This window comes from Kogia breviceps, chromosome 11 (assembly GCF_026419965.1).
Source record: "Kogia breviceps isolate mKogBre1 chromosome 11, mKogBre1 haplotype 1, whole genome shotgun sequence".
NCBI classification, from domain to species: domain Eukaryota; kingdom Metazoa; phylum Chordata; class Mammalia; order Artiodactyla; family Physeteridae; genus Kogia; species Kogia breviceps.
Window position 1 is genome coordinate 23,436,266 of NC_081320.1, and position 12,100 is coordinate 23,448,365.

Consider the following 12,100-nt stretch of genomic DNA (forward strand, 5'->3'; position numbering starts at 1 on the left):
ATAGTGGGAAAGCCCTTCTTTCTGTTCCCTGTCATACCCAGTGAACAGTCCAATACCTGCCCATTGCATTGTGTCTGTAGCAACAGAATCACCAGCAGTGCTGGTTAAAAATGCATATTCCTGGGATCCACTTCATTATCTACTGACTATTTTAGGTGGAGCTCTGGAATCTGCAATTTTAACCTTTCTAGATGATTCCAAATCACACCAAAGTATGAGGACTATGGAAAATCTTCACATCTCTGGAAGAGCCGCAAACCTACAAAAGTAACGGGAATCACCAAAGCACTGCAAGAGTTGCCTGAAATGTTAAAGGTATAAGTACTGGAGTAAAAGTTTGAAGCTCTCCACCTTTGCTAGGTAAGTAAAATAAACTCTATCTGAAATGAAAAGAAAATGGATAGCACTAAAAATTAAAGTTGTTACAGAGCATTTCAAAAACCCTAAATTATAGAAAGCTGATGTATGAGTTCCTGGAAAGCAAAAACCTCTCTTTCTTGATATTTTTATACTTACTGCCTAAGATTGTACCTTGAATATAGTGTACACATTAAGAAAATAGAGAAAAGAACCCACTGAACTGACAAAGATCAAAAGAGCTGAGTCCAAATGAAAAGTTTAGGCTTAAAAGGACTTTTTTGTCTCTCACACACTGAATAAATAGTGAGTGCCTACTATGGGCAATGATGCCCATTCCATGTGGGCAATGATGTCGCCTATGCAAACATAAATAACTTATCATAGTTTAACTCACATGAGCAATTGTATACACACATTGCAGAGAAAACGATGTTCTGAGATACATGGTTGTTTTGACTGACATAGTGAAAGAAATAGACATTTGAAAAGATTTAGTTACATACAAAGATTCAAAAGATTCAAACAGCAAGGTGAAAAAGTAGCAGATGCAGGTCAAAATTTCCCTGAAGGGGTCTCTTGACAATCTTGATCCTCCTAAAGAGAGGCAATGTATTGAAATATTAATGAGTTTGTTCTCCCAGTTTTTTTCCCCTCCTTTATTTCAAGCAGGTAGTCAGGACCCTGATATTTCCTTCTTGCAGGACTTTTGGAAGGGCCAAGGATATAAGCTGCCTGAAGTCAACACGTTCTCCTGTCTTTTAAAAAACAATTCATGAAGAGATGAAATCAGATGTCCTTCTGGAAATAAGGTCCTAAGAGGAAACAGATGGTCCTGGACTGCAAAAGAGGGAAGAGGGGACGATTCCCCAGAGAGAGGAAGGAGGTAGAAGATGAGGGGGAGGGAGTTCTTAAAAGAGCGGGGGTCTTTGCCCCATTCTATCAGTGTTCCAGGAGGTGGCCGGATATCAAGAGTTGGCTAGGTGGAAGCCTACAACAGTGACTCCCAGCTTTGCCAAGATTCTTGTACCTCATACGTAAACTTGAAAGCAGCGGTGGCACCACTCTTGAAGGAATTCTGCGAACTTCAGCAAGAGACATTTCAGGGGGAAGCATTACCAATGTCTAAAGCCCAGAGAAGACTCCTCTTGCATTGGCAATGCCTCTGCTCCCTGGATCATTTTACTGCTTGGAGAAAAGGGAGCCTCCAACATAATGAAGACTGAAATTTCCTGACAGCTGGATGGGAAAGGAACTTAGGTTGGATAGAAATTAATTTAAAGATTAGAAAAAAAAATTAAACAATTTTCTTGCATATCAGGGTTTTCAGATATGAATCAAATCCTCAAAGGTCGACTTACCTTTAAATCTACATCCAATTAGTAATTAAAAACAACATTTTCCATGAAACTACGGGGAAACTGCTTTCCATCACCATGTGAAGTGTTTTTCCTTTGGAGGGGATTACAGTACGACAGGATTGACATATTCATAATATTTATTTAGCAAATAGTCGTCTAATCCCTGGGTCAGCAAGGAAGCTGAGGAAGGAGATGACTGCTTACAGGTTAGGCAGAACTCACTGACCAATTCTGGGTTTCAGGAGACTACCTACTACATTTTCAGTCTGTCAGATCCCAAAGGAAAGCAGTTTGGATGGGACTGGGAAAGGGAATATGGTCAGGCCGGGATGGAAAGCTAGGAACAGAAGAAAGCGTAACACGGGTCGAAAACCCATAGACTTGCACACTGTTCTACTCTCCTTCCGTTTCCTTTTATTTATTTATTTTTTAAATTTTGTGGGCATAGGGGCTTCCCTGGTGGCGCAGTGGTTGAGAATCTGCTGGCCAATGCAAGGGACACGGGTTCGGGCCCTGGTCTCGGAAGATCCCACATGTCCTGGAGCAACTAGGCCCGTGAGCCACAACTACTGAGCCTGAGCGTCTAGAGCCCATGCTCCGCAACAAAAGAGGCCACGATAGTGAGAGGCCCATGCACCGCGATGAACAGTGGCCCCCTCTTGCCGCAACTAGAGAAAGCCCTCGCACAGAAACGAAGACCCAACACAGCCAAAAGTAAATAAATTTTAAAAAGAAATTTTGTGGGTATACACTGTCTCCGTCGGTTCAGGTCTCCACACTTGGCAGCCTGACATCCAGCCGCTGCTACACAGGCGTATATCATCCGCCTGGCGCCATAGCATTCCAGTTTGCGCCCCTGGATAGGAGCCGACAAAGCAGAACTGTTTAACCCACGGTTGCTGGAGGGTGAGCAGCGAGCATCTGAGGAACAGGGATAAGTGGGACGTCGCTGGGCCCTGCGTCCTCCAACCTGGCGGGGCGGCCACTCTGAGGGTTCCGTTCCCCGAGACCGCAGCTCGCTTCCAAGCCCCGGCGGTCGCCACACCGGCTGTTTCTTACCCGCAGGTACAAATCTGACAGAGACTCCAGGTCCTCATGCTCCCCGCTCTTTGGATCAGCTCCACAGCTCCTCTGCACCCGCAGGTTCTGCAACTCCACCGCGCTGACCTCAGTCCAGGTAACCGACGGGGCGGGACATGGCTAACGGACTCAATGCCTACTTCCGGCGGCGCCAGAGACGCGAACGGGTCAAAGGTCGTGCGTTCTCAGCCCCGCCCCTGACGCGCGGGCGTTTGGTGGACGCGGAGGTCTGGGCGGCTGCGAAGAGCGTGGTGTGGCCGGGCGCTGGGGTCCGAGCCAGACTGGCTGGTCGGCGGCAGCCGGTAAGTGCGGGCCCGCAGGCGTCCGGGCGTCCTCTTCCGCCTACTCCAGGCAGTGTCGGTCTCGGGTCGCCGCGGCGGCAGGGCGGGGACGGGGCTAGGGGCGAGCCCGGCCTGGGAGCGGCTGCCGTCCGAGCGTAGTGTCCGGACCGGTCCGTTTCTCGGTGCGGACCCGGGATTCTCAAAGAAGAAGGGAGTGAGGATAAAGGGAATGTAGAGTTGAGGGTTTGTTTTTTCTTTGTTTCCCCGGTGTGGAAAGGAATGGAAGGTGTTCAGTGCACCTGCACGTGACCCCAAAATTTAGTCGGGAAGCTGGGTGTTTCACCTCCAGTGAAAGCAAGTGGGAGTGATAGGAGAGGCTTGGAAAAAGATTGAGCAGGGGAAGAGAGAGATGTCGGCACCTTCTCTCCCTCCTGCGTAAGACCCTTCCAGTATGTAATCACTGACCTGGAGAAATAATGCCCGAGTACACAGTACGGGGCAGAGTTCCAGGTGTCGCTGTGCACCCAACCCCCACGAGCTTTGTGATTCATCGCAAAAGGCCGATCCGGAAGGATGAGTAAACTCCGCAAGTGCAGTCGTGGTACAGTATTTGTTGAAGCGCTCAAATTGGACTTGGGCCTGAGTGGGTCTGTCCCTTCAGGAAGCATCCGTTGGGTTCTTACTTTAAGGGACTCGAGAAGTCTTGTCAGCTCCCAGCAGTAGAAACTTTGATCTTTTAACGCCCCGATCTTCAGCCATTTGTAATACGTGTTTAATTATTAGTCACAGGAAATAAGTGACCATGGTGCTCAATAGTTTGGATAAGATGATTCAACTCCAGAAAAACACGGTTAACATCAGGAATATCTGTGTTTTGGCTCATGTTGACCATGGTAAGAATCCTTTCTAAATGGCTTATTTTCAGTAATGAAGGGGGTGCGTCTCCGCATTTGTCAGTGGAGTGATGCTCTGGGGAGATGAGAGTGATGCTTACTAAGCTGCAACTCTTATTTCCTTTAAAAGTGTGCTGTGGGGGGCTTCCCTGGTGGCGCAGTGCTTGAGAGTCCGCCTGCCGATGCAGGGGACACGGGTTTGTGCCCCGGTCCAGGAAGATCCCACATGCCGCGGAGCGACTGGGCCCGTGAGCCATGGCCGCTGAGCCTGCGCGTCCGGAGCCTGTGCTCCGCAGCAGGAGAGGCGACAACAGTGAGAGGCCCGCGTACCGCAAAAAAAAATAAAATAAAATAAAAATTAAAAAATTTTAAAAAATAAAATTGTGCTGTGGGAGGAACACAGCTAAGTAGTGATTGTTATTCTTTTATGTAGTATATTTTGTTGTCTTTTAAACGAAAAATTGAGTTTTTAAGTATTTGTCAAGTATTTTAAAATGGCTTTGTAATATAACGTCTGTAGCCTTGACATAATATCCTCAGAACCTGAGTTACGTGATTCTATTTAACTCGTCCAATTTTTTTTTTTTTTTTTTTTTTTTTTTTTTTTTTTTTTTTGTGGCACGCAGGCCTCTCACTGTTCTGGCCTCTCCCGTTGCGGAGCACAGGCTCCGGACGCACACGCTCACGGGCCATGGCTCACAGGCCCAGCCGCTCCGCGTCATGTGGGATCTTCCCGCACCGGCTCTCGCACCCGTGGCCCCTGCATCGGCAGGCAGATTCTCAACCACTGCGCCACCATGGAAGCCCGTCCGATGTTTATTGAACATCTGCTAATTTCGAGGTATTTTGCTAGCTATGTCAGAAGGTAGAGATTTATGCACAGGGCACCAGCCCACTATATAGAGAGGTGATTTGGGGGTTGAGGCAGCACAACATGAGACAGGGAAAAAGTAGACTCTAAGGGTTGAGAGAGCTGGAGGGTCGGGAAGCTAGTAATGAGTTAAGAAAAGGGCTTTATAACAGTGTTAGAGATGACCCCTGAAGGGTGATTCAAGATGGCAGATGGGGACACACATTTCAAATGGGAATAATGTCAGCAAGGGGAGAATGAAATGTATGTGACCAAAGCACGGGATATGAGAGGTGGGCAGGGATGCATGGTGCTTAGCTTCTCACAGACATTGCTTTCATACCACAGCATTGCCTCCTGCTAAGCCCGCGCTTGGTTTCAGACTCCTTCTTAGTTCACGTAGCCACAGCAAAGTGATAGGATTGGGAGTGTGAAATAAAACCTCTATACCCTCCTGAAGGTGAGGGAGTAGGAGAGAAAAGTGAAGAGATAGGCTGGGCTGTATCTTAAAGAGCCCTTCGTGCCAGCTAGGCACTAGGATATGGGTTAAGTGCTCCAGCTCTGGAGTTAGACAACCTGAGTTCAGAACTCAAAACATTTCAAGTTACTTTGCCTTTTTGAGCTTCAGTATACAGCCTCTGTGTAGCGGAATAAAAACCAAACCTACCTTATCGCATTGTGAGGATTAAATGATGATAATGAGAAGCCCTTGGCAGGTGCTTGCTTTATCATGAAGATGATCATTGGCATTTATTATTAGGTAATAGGGTGCCATTGGGAGAACAGAATAAAGCAGGGATGTTGTAATCAAATAGTACATTAGTAAGAATGGTCCGGTGGAAGTGTTTTGGATGGGTTGAAAGGCAGAAAAGATGTTAGGTGGCTATTGCCATTGGTATAATACTGGAAGTGAAGTCCTTACGGGAACTAAAAGGAGAAGTAATGGATCACTTTGTAAGTGAAGGCAACTGAGAATGAGTTTTGTATATCAATCTGGTGACTAACCCTACCCTATGAGTTTCTATAATTATACTGCTCACAGTTTGAGGACATGAAGTTTGACAAAAATATTTTTTTTGCTTTGTGAATTAAATCATGCGGCAAGTCAGTGGCATGTGTGTGTACAGCAAACTCCTTTAAAGTTTACTATTTAAAAATATGTTAAGATAATACTATCCTAGAAAACCTGTGATTCATTTATTCATTCAACAGATAATTCGCTGAATGTTTCTTACATGCCAAGACTTGTTCTGGTCCCAGGGATACAGTTGTGAATAAAGCAAAGTCCCTGCTTTCTTGACACTTGCATTAGGGGGGATATATGCTCGCCATACTTAGAATGTTCCACTACATTGGAAGCAGGAAAATGACGCTCTAGGGTTATACGCTGATACATAATATTTACATGGCAAGCACTTAATACAGTATTAAAGGTCCAAATGGGTACTTGAGTATCGTAAGAATTTCTTTTTATTATTAGAGTAGGTTCCTGGGTTTATGTTTGAACATAGATACTAGGTAGCATTGGTCACTGCAGTGTAGCTGATGCCCTCCATTGGCTTGCAAACAGTAGGAGATATGGGTAAATTTCATGAATTTCTTTGCCAAATGGGTATTTTCTTCCGACAGTTTAACTGGCAAAAGCCAGCTGAGGCCATACGTGGGGAAATACGGCAAAAGATAATGTTCCATTGTCTTGTGGTGATGTTTTACCCAGTATATCATTCAGAGGAAAAAATGATTGCTGTGCTACCCTTTTGTCATGCTGAGCTATCAAGAGTTTAAGTTTATAGGCCTGGACACAGTTACGGATATCTGATGACTGATGCAATCATTACAATAAACTTGATCAAATTCTTTGTCGGACAGATTGGAGTAACTGTAAAAGTCGCTTGTCAGATTTTTTTTTTTTTTTTTTTTTGGTGGTACCCGGGCCTCTCAGTGTTGTGGCCTCTCCCGTTGCGGAGCACAGGCTCCGGACGCACAGGCTCACGGTTCATGGCTCATGGGCCCAGCCGCTCTGCGGCATGTGGGATCTTCCCGGACTGGGGCACGAAGCCATGTCCCCTGCATCGGCAGGCGAATTCTCAACCACTGCGCCACAGGGGAAGCCCTGTGAGATGTTTTATATTTTGACTGGTACAGTGGTTTGTCTTATCACTTAAGAGTCTGTGCATTTTGCTCTGTGTTAATTATGCCTCAATTTTAAAAAAATTTTTTCTGTCCTTAAAAAAAAATGTTGCTTGACGGATTTTAAAGTGAGGTTGATCCGCAGGGTTGGCAGTACAGATTACAGCACTGTGGAGTGCTGGAATCTGTGTCCTTCCAGATGATGTTTTGTTCAAAGTTCTAATTAACATGCCCGTTGTATCTCGCTTCACTTAGTATAGGTAAATAGGAAATATTTACTAAACCAGTTGTATGGTTAGATGTTAAATTTGTTGATACAATCTACCTACCTCACCCTTTAAAGAAAAGAAATCGATTTAAATTAATATTGTTACTTTAACAGGAAAAACTACTCTGGCTGACTGTCTTATATCTAGCAATGGCATCATCTCCAGTCGCCTGGCAGGCAAGTTATGTTCTATTTGATATATACCTGCATTTCAGTAAATATTAGCAAATCTACAATGTGATGAGTCCTTCGTTGTGTTCTTAAAGATTGAAAAAGTATGAAGTATAGTTCATGCATCTAAGAAGCTGCCAATTCATTTAGCAAGATAAAACAGATTGTTGAGAAAAAGTTATTTCTAGATTTCTTTATGTTACTTTATATTATTATTTTATAAGTGCAAGAATGAGTTTTTGCAACCAATCATTTGATAACCTGGCATGATTGTGGCAAATTTCACAGGTGGAAGAGATGCTTCACAGTGGATAATAATGTGGATAAAATGCATAAAGGCTAATTTGTGGATTGTGCTTCATTTGAGTGGAACGTTTGCCTATACTGAGAGAGAAAAAGGTGCAGGTAGAAAAAATGTATCAGATTACAGAGACCTTGAAGGCTAACCTAAGTACCAAAGAAGGCTTCTGAAGCCTGAGGGTCATGATGAAGATCATGTTTTACGAAATGAAATGATAGAGACCTTTGTTTTTAACTGTGAACTGAAAGAAATTGGAATAATTTATTTGCAGTAGAAAGGTAGAGATGTTCCTCCCTTCAGTGAGTTTACAGTATAGTCATCTGGATTTATCAGGTGACTGGTAACATAGAGAAGAGGAGATAGAGAAGCAAAATTGAATTTAAAAAGTAGACCTAAGGGGCTTCCCTGGTGGCGCAGTGGTTGAGAGTCCGCCTGCCAATGCAGGAGACACGGGTTCGTGCCGGTCCGGGAAGATCCCACATGCCGCGGAGCAACTAAGCCCGTGAGCCATGGCCGCTGAACCTGTGCGTCCGGAGCCTGTGCTCCGCGACGGGAGAGGCCACAACAGTGAGAGGCCCGCATACCGAAAAAAAAAAAAAAGTAGACCTAAGATACTGACGGAAGACTGGGGCATTTGAGGCACGTTGGGTGAGGAACTGGCCCAAGAAACTGTCTATAGAAGGCTACAAAAACTGGGTTGAATGAAATAATAAGGTGCTTTTATTTTTCCCAGTTGAGAAGTGAGAAAAAGTACAATAACTCTAAAGTGAGTAGATGAAAGGAAATAATAAACCATAAATTAATGAAGTAGAAAAGATCAATGAAGCCACAATTTGTTCTTCAAAATGATTAATACAGCTAACAACTATGATACAGTGATGGTGGACACGTCATAATACATTTAAAGAGTGAATCATAATGTAAGCTATGGACTTTAATTAATAATAGTGTATTGATATTGGTTCATTCATTGTAACATGTACCACACTACACACTAATATAAGATGTAAGTAATAGGGGGAACTGTGTGTGGGAGGGGATGCTTGGGAACCTCTTTACTTTCCAGTCAATTTTTCTTGTGTGTGTGTGTGTGTGTGTTACGTGGGCCTCTCAGTGTTGTGGCCTTTCCCGTTGCGGAGCACAGGCTCCGGATGCACAGGCTCAGCAGCCATGGCTCACGGGCCCAGCCGCTCCGTGGCATGTGGGATCTTCCCGGACTGGGGCACGAACACGTGTCCCCTGAGTCGGCAGGCGGATTCTCAACCACTGCGCCACTAGGGAAGCCCTTTCTTTCTTTTATTAAAAAAATTGATGTGTAATTGATATACATTTTATTAGTTTCAGGTGTACAATATAATGATTTGATATTTATACATACTGTGAAATGATTACCACAAGTCTAGTTATCATTCATCACTATACATAGTTACAAATTATTTGTGATAAGAACTTTAAAAGTTTACTCTCAGCAGTTTTCATATATGCAATACAATATAATGATAAACTATAGTTGCCATGCTGTATATTATATTCCCATAACTTATTTATTTTATACCTGGGAGTTTATACCTTTTGACTCCCTTCACCCATTTTACCTCCATCTCCCCACTCCTCTGGCAACCAGCAATCTGTCTCTAGGAATTGGCTCGCCCTGGGAGGGGCAGTCAGTAAGGGCCCAGATGCTAGCCTATTCAGAACACAGAAAATAAGATAGTTAATACAATGCTCCCAAATATTTCAGGGTCTGGAGGTGCACTAGGCTTTCCTTGCTTATTATTACTGTTTCTAAACCATTTCTCCTTCATTCCTCAAAACCTCCAGATGCCTTGAAACACAGGTGATCAGAAGTTTCCATCCATTACTCCTCTTGGTGTTATCATTTGTCAAACTCTTGGTTACTTGCCCTCAGTATTTGTGAGTTTCAAGATGCGACTATCTTTATTTCCACTGCTACTATTTCTCTCATAATTCTTGTTGTCTTTAAAGTCTAAACAGATTTACCTTTTACCCTGGTTTTTCTGTCCATATCCTCCTTTGCTCCAATAATCTTTTCTCTCACTCTGCCCTAGCCACCCACTCCCATTATCACACCCTAGATGTGGTTATCATCTTGTAACCTGGCCCAGTGACTTTCTACCAACGTGACTTGAACAAGTTAATGTTTTGTTCTGCAGTTTCTTCTGTAAAATGGGTATATCTGTGATTCTTAACTCAGAAAACTGTTGTACAGTTTGAATGAGTTCATGACTATAAACCTCCTAGTATTTTGCCAGGCACAGTGTTAATAAGCAATAACAGTTACTATTATTATTATTGTTACACTTGTAATATCCCCACTTTAAATATCTCATATGTGAACATCACTTACCACTCATTCTATAACAAAACTTCACTCACATTGAGTCCTTCAGTTCATTCACTCTACCATTTCCCACTGTTTTATCACTCTGCACATGTCCTTCTTCCGCTCCTTACCAAGCTTAGCTTCCATGATCAGCTCAAAAACCACTTCCTCACAGACCTCATTTTTACTGCTCATCCTCTTTCCCACAGTCACACTTGCATGGAATTTCCTAATATCTACTTATTCCTGCTCCAGAGCAACTGAAACAGTCTGAGAAAAGTCACCCACTCAGGTTAACTGGATCCACTACAAATGTAAGACCACAAACATGAAACAGGCACTCAGCAAAGTCCTACAATCCTTCCATGCTGCCCTAGCCACTTCTCTTTTCTCTCTCTTCTCAAATCTCCAGCACCTTGACTCCACTTACTATCAGATGTTGACAACATCTCATGCTTCCTCCAGATATTCTTTATTGTTACATCACCCAGGGTCTTCACCCACACCTGCCTAGCCTCCTGTCTCAGTGGAATAAGCACCCCTTCTCCTTCATAAGGCTAACCTCTCCACTCTGTGCCACAGCATGCTTTGTTACCATCCTAAGACCTATGTTATAAACCTCTAGCTGTATCCTCCTAGATTGCTTAAGAATCACTTTCCCCAGATGTGCACACAATTGTATTTTTCTCATCATTCGACTAAAAATTCACATGTTAGCTCCTCAGAGAAGACTTTCCTGTTACGCTAAAGAGCTCCCTTCACTGCTTTCCATCACGTTGCTTTATGTTCTTCATTGCACTTAGCACCAGAAATTATCTTAGCCATTTTTTACATTCTTTTTGTCTCTCTCCTTCCTCCATAAGGATAAGGGATGTATCTCACTCCACTGTAACCTTAGCACCTTAAACAGCCTCTGGAACACTGCAGGCACATGGTGAATATTCTCTGAATAACTGAATTAAGAGCCTGTGTTATTTCTACTACACCAGACTATCTTCTCACTGCACACAATCTTAATGGGGAAAATGTTGGATGAGCATTTTCTGGAGACACATAGACTGCTCTTTCCTATGGTAGAGCCTCTCTGAGGAAACAAGGAAGCAAGAAATGGTCTCGGGTGCTGTGATGCAAGATAAGAGAATGAATTCAACAAAACTGAGATGAACTGGAGAAAGAGGGCAGAGCCCAGAGGATTTTACTCGTAGATGGGCAGAGTTTGCATACCAATATAGTGTAGAAACAGTGTGTAACCAAAGACAGTTTTAACAACATGAAAAATGTGCTCAGGTGTATGATTCCTAAGGAGAGTATCACAATGCTGTAAAGCCAGTTGTTTTTGATACAAGCAACTGAAATGTGGAGTGCATGGTTAAATATGTGTCTCAACAGAGTGACCATTGAGATTTTCATTAACAGTGCCTATTGCAAAAGTTAAAATAGGACAATTGAATAGAATGATTCCTTTGGGTTTGGACTTGGCAGAGAAAGGCATTGCCAGAAAATCAGTTCACCCAACATTTGAGTTGCTTAAATGTCAAAATATGTTATTTGGAAGATGACATTTTCAGTTCATACAAGGAAACATTTTGGGGGGTAATTTTTATAGAATACAGAATATGTAGTTAATTAGCTTTATTCCCAAGTCAGAAAAATAAGGCACATATGTGTCTTCTGCTCTGATGGCTAAACTCTCTACTTTTATAATATAAATCAGTTTTACAATTCTAAATATCCTGACTTTTAAAGATAATTATAACAAATATTGTAGCTGTCAAAGAGGTAAAAAAAATTTAATCTACCAAGTTTTTGAAACATGGAGCATCTCATTCTTTTTAGAAGTTTTAAAACATTGTCATTTGTTTTGGGTTGGTTCTAGGGAGAAGCGTATTTCTTGTTCTTATTTTTATTCTCAGAATTTTAATGAAAGTAACTTAATTTAGCAATAAATCCCTATCAAGTGGATGTGAAAGAAATAAATAGATATAAATATGATAAAGAAAATATATTTAAATGTTTAGCATAAAGTATAGTTGGTAGGTGCATGAGCGTTTATTATACAATTAT

General features: G+C 42.8%; 1 protein-coding gene and 1 long non-coding RNA gene across 16 annotated transcripts in view; one reads left to right on the top strand and one right to left on the bottom strand.

Moving 5' to 3' along the window:
- The window catches only part of LOC131765901 (uncharacterized), a 42,755-nt gene extending 39,821 nt beyond the window's left edge, over positions 1 to 2,934 (bottom strand). For all 7 annotated transcript variants that reach the window (XR_010835411.1, XR_010835410.1, XR_010835408.1 and 4 more), the window contains exon 1: positions 2,778 to 2,934. This is a non-coding gene — a long non-coding RNA (uncharacterized lncRNA). The remainder of the gene's footprint in view (positions 1 to 2,777) is intronic.
- The window catches only part of LOC131765911 (centrosome-associated protein ALMS1-like), a 51,362-nt gene continuing 42,045 nt past the window's right edge, over positions 2,784 to 12,100 (top strand). For 8 of the 9 annotated variants that reach the window (XR_010835403.1, XR_010835402.1, XR_010835397.1 and 5 more), the window contains exons 1-3: positions 2,784 to 3,100; positions 3,863 to 3,972; positions 7,335 to 7,397. Coding sequence is in view for 1 of the 9 variants with exons in the window: in XM_067007319.1 (XP_066863420.1) it covers positions 3,961 to 3,972; positions 7,335 to 7,397 (75 nt within the window). In the remaining 8 variants the exon portion in view is untranslated. Of the gene's footprint in view, positions 3,101 to 3,862; positions 3,973 to 4,603; positions 4,814 to 7,334; positions 7,398 to 12,100 lie in introns of those variants that run through there. The other variant, XR_010835401.1, reaches the window with a different exon arrangement.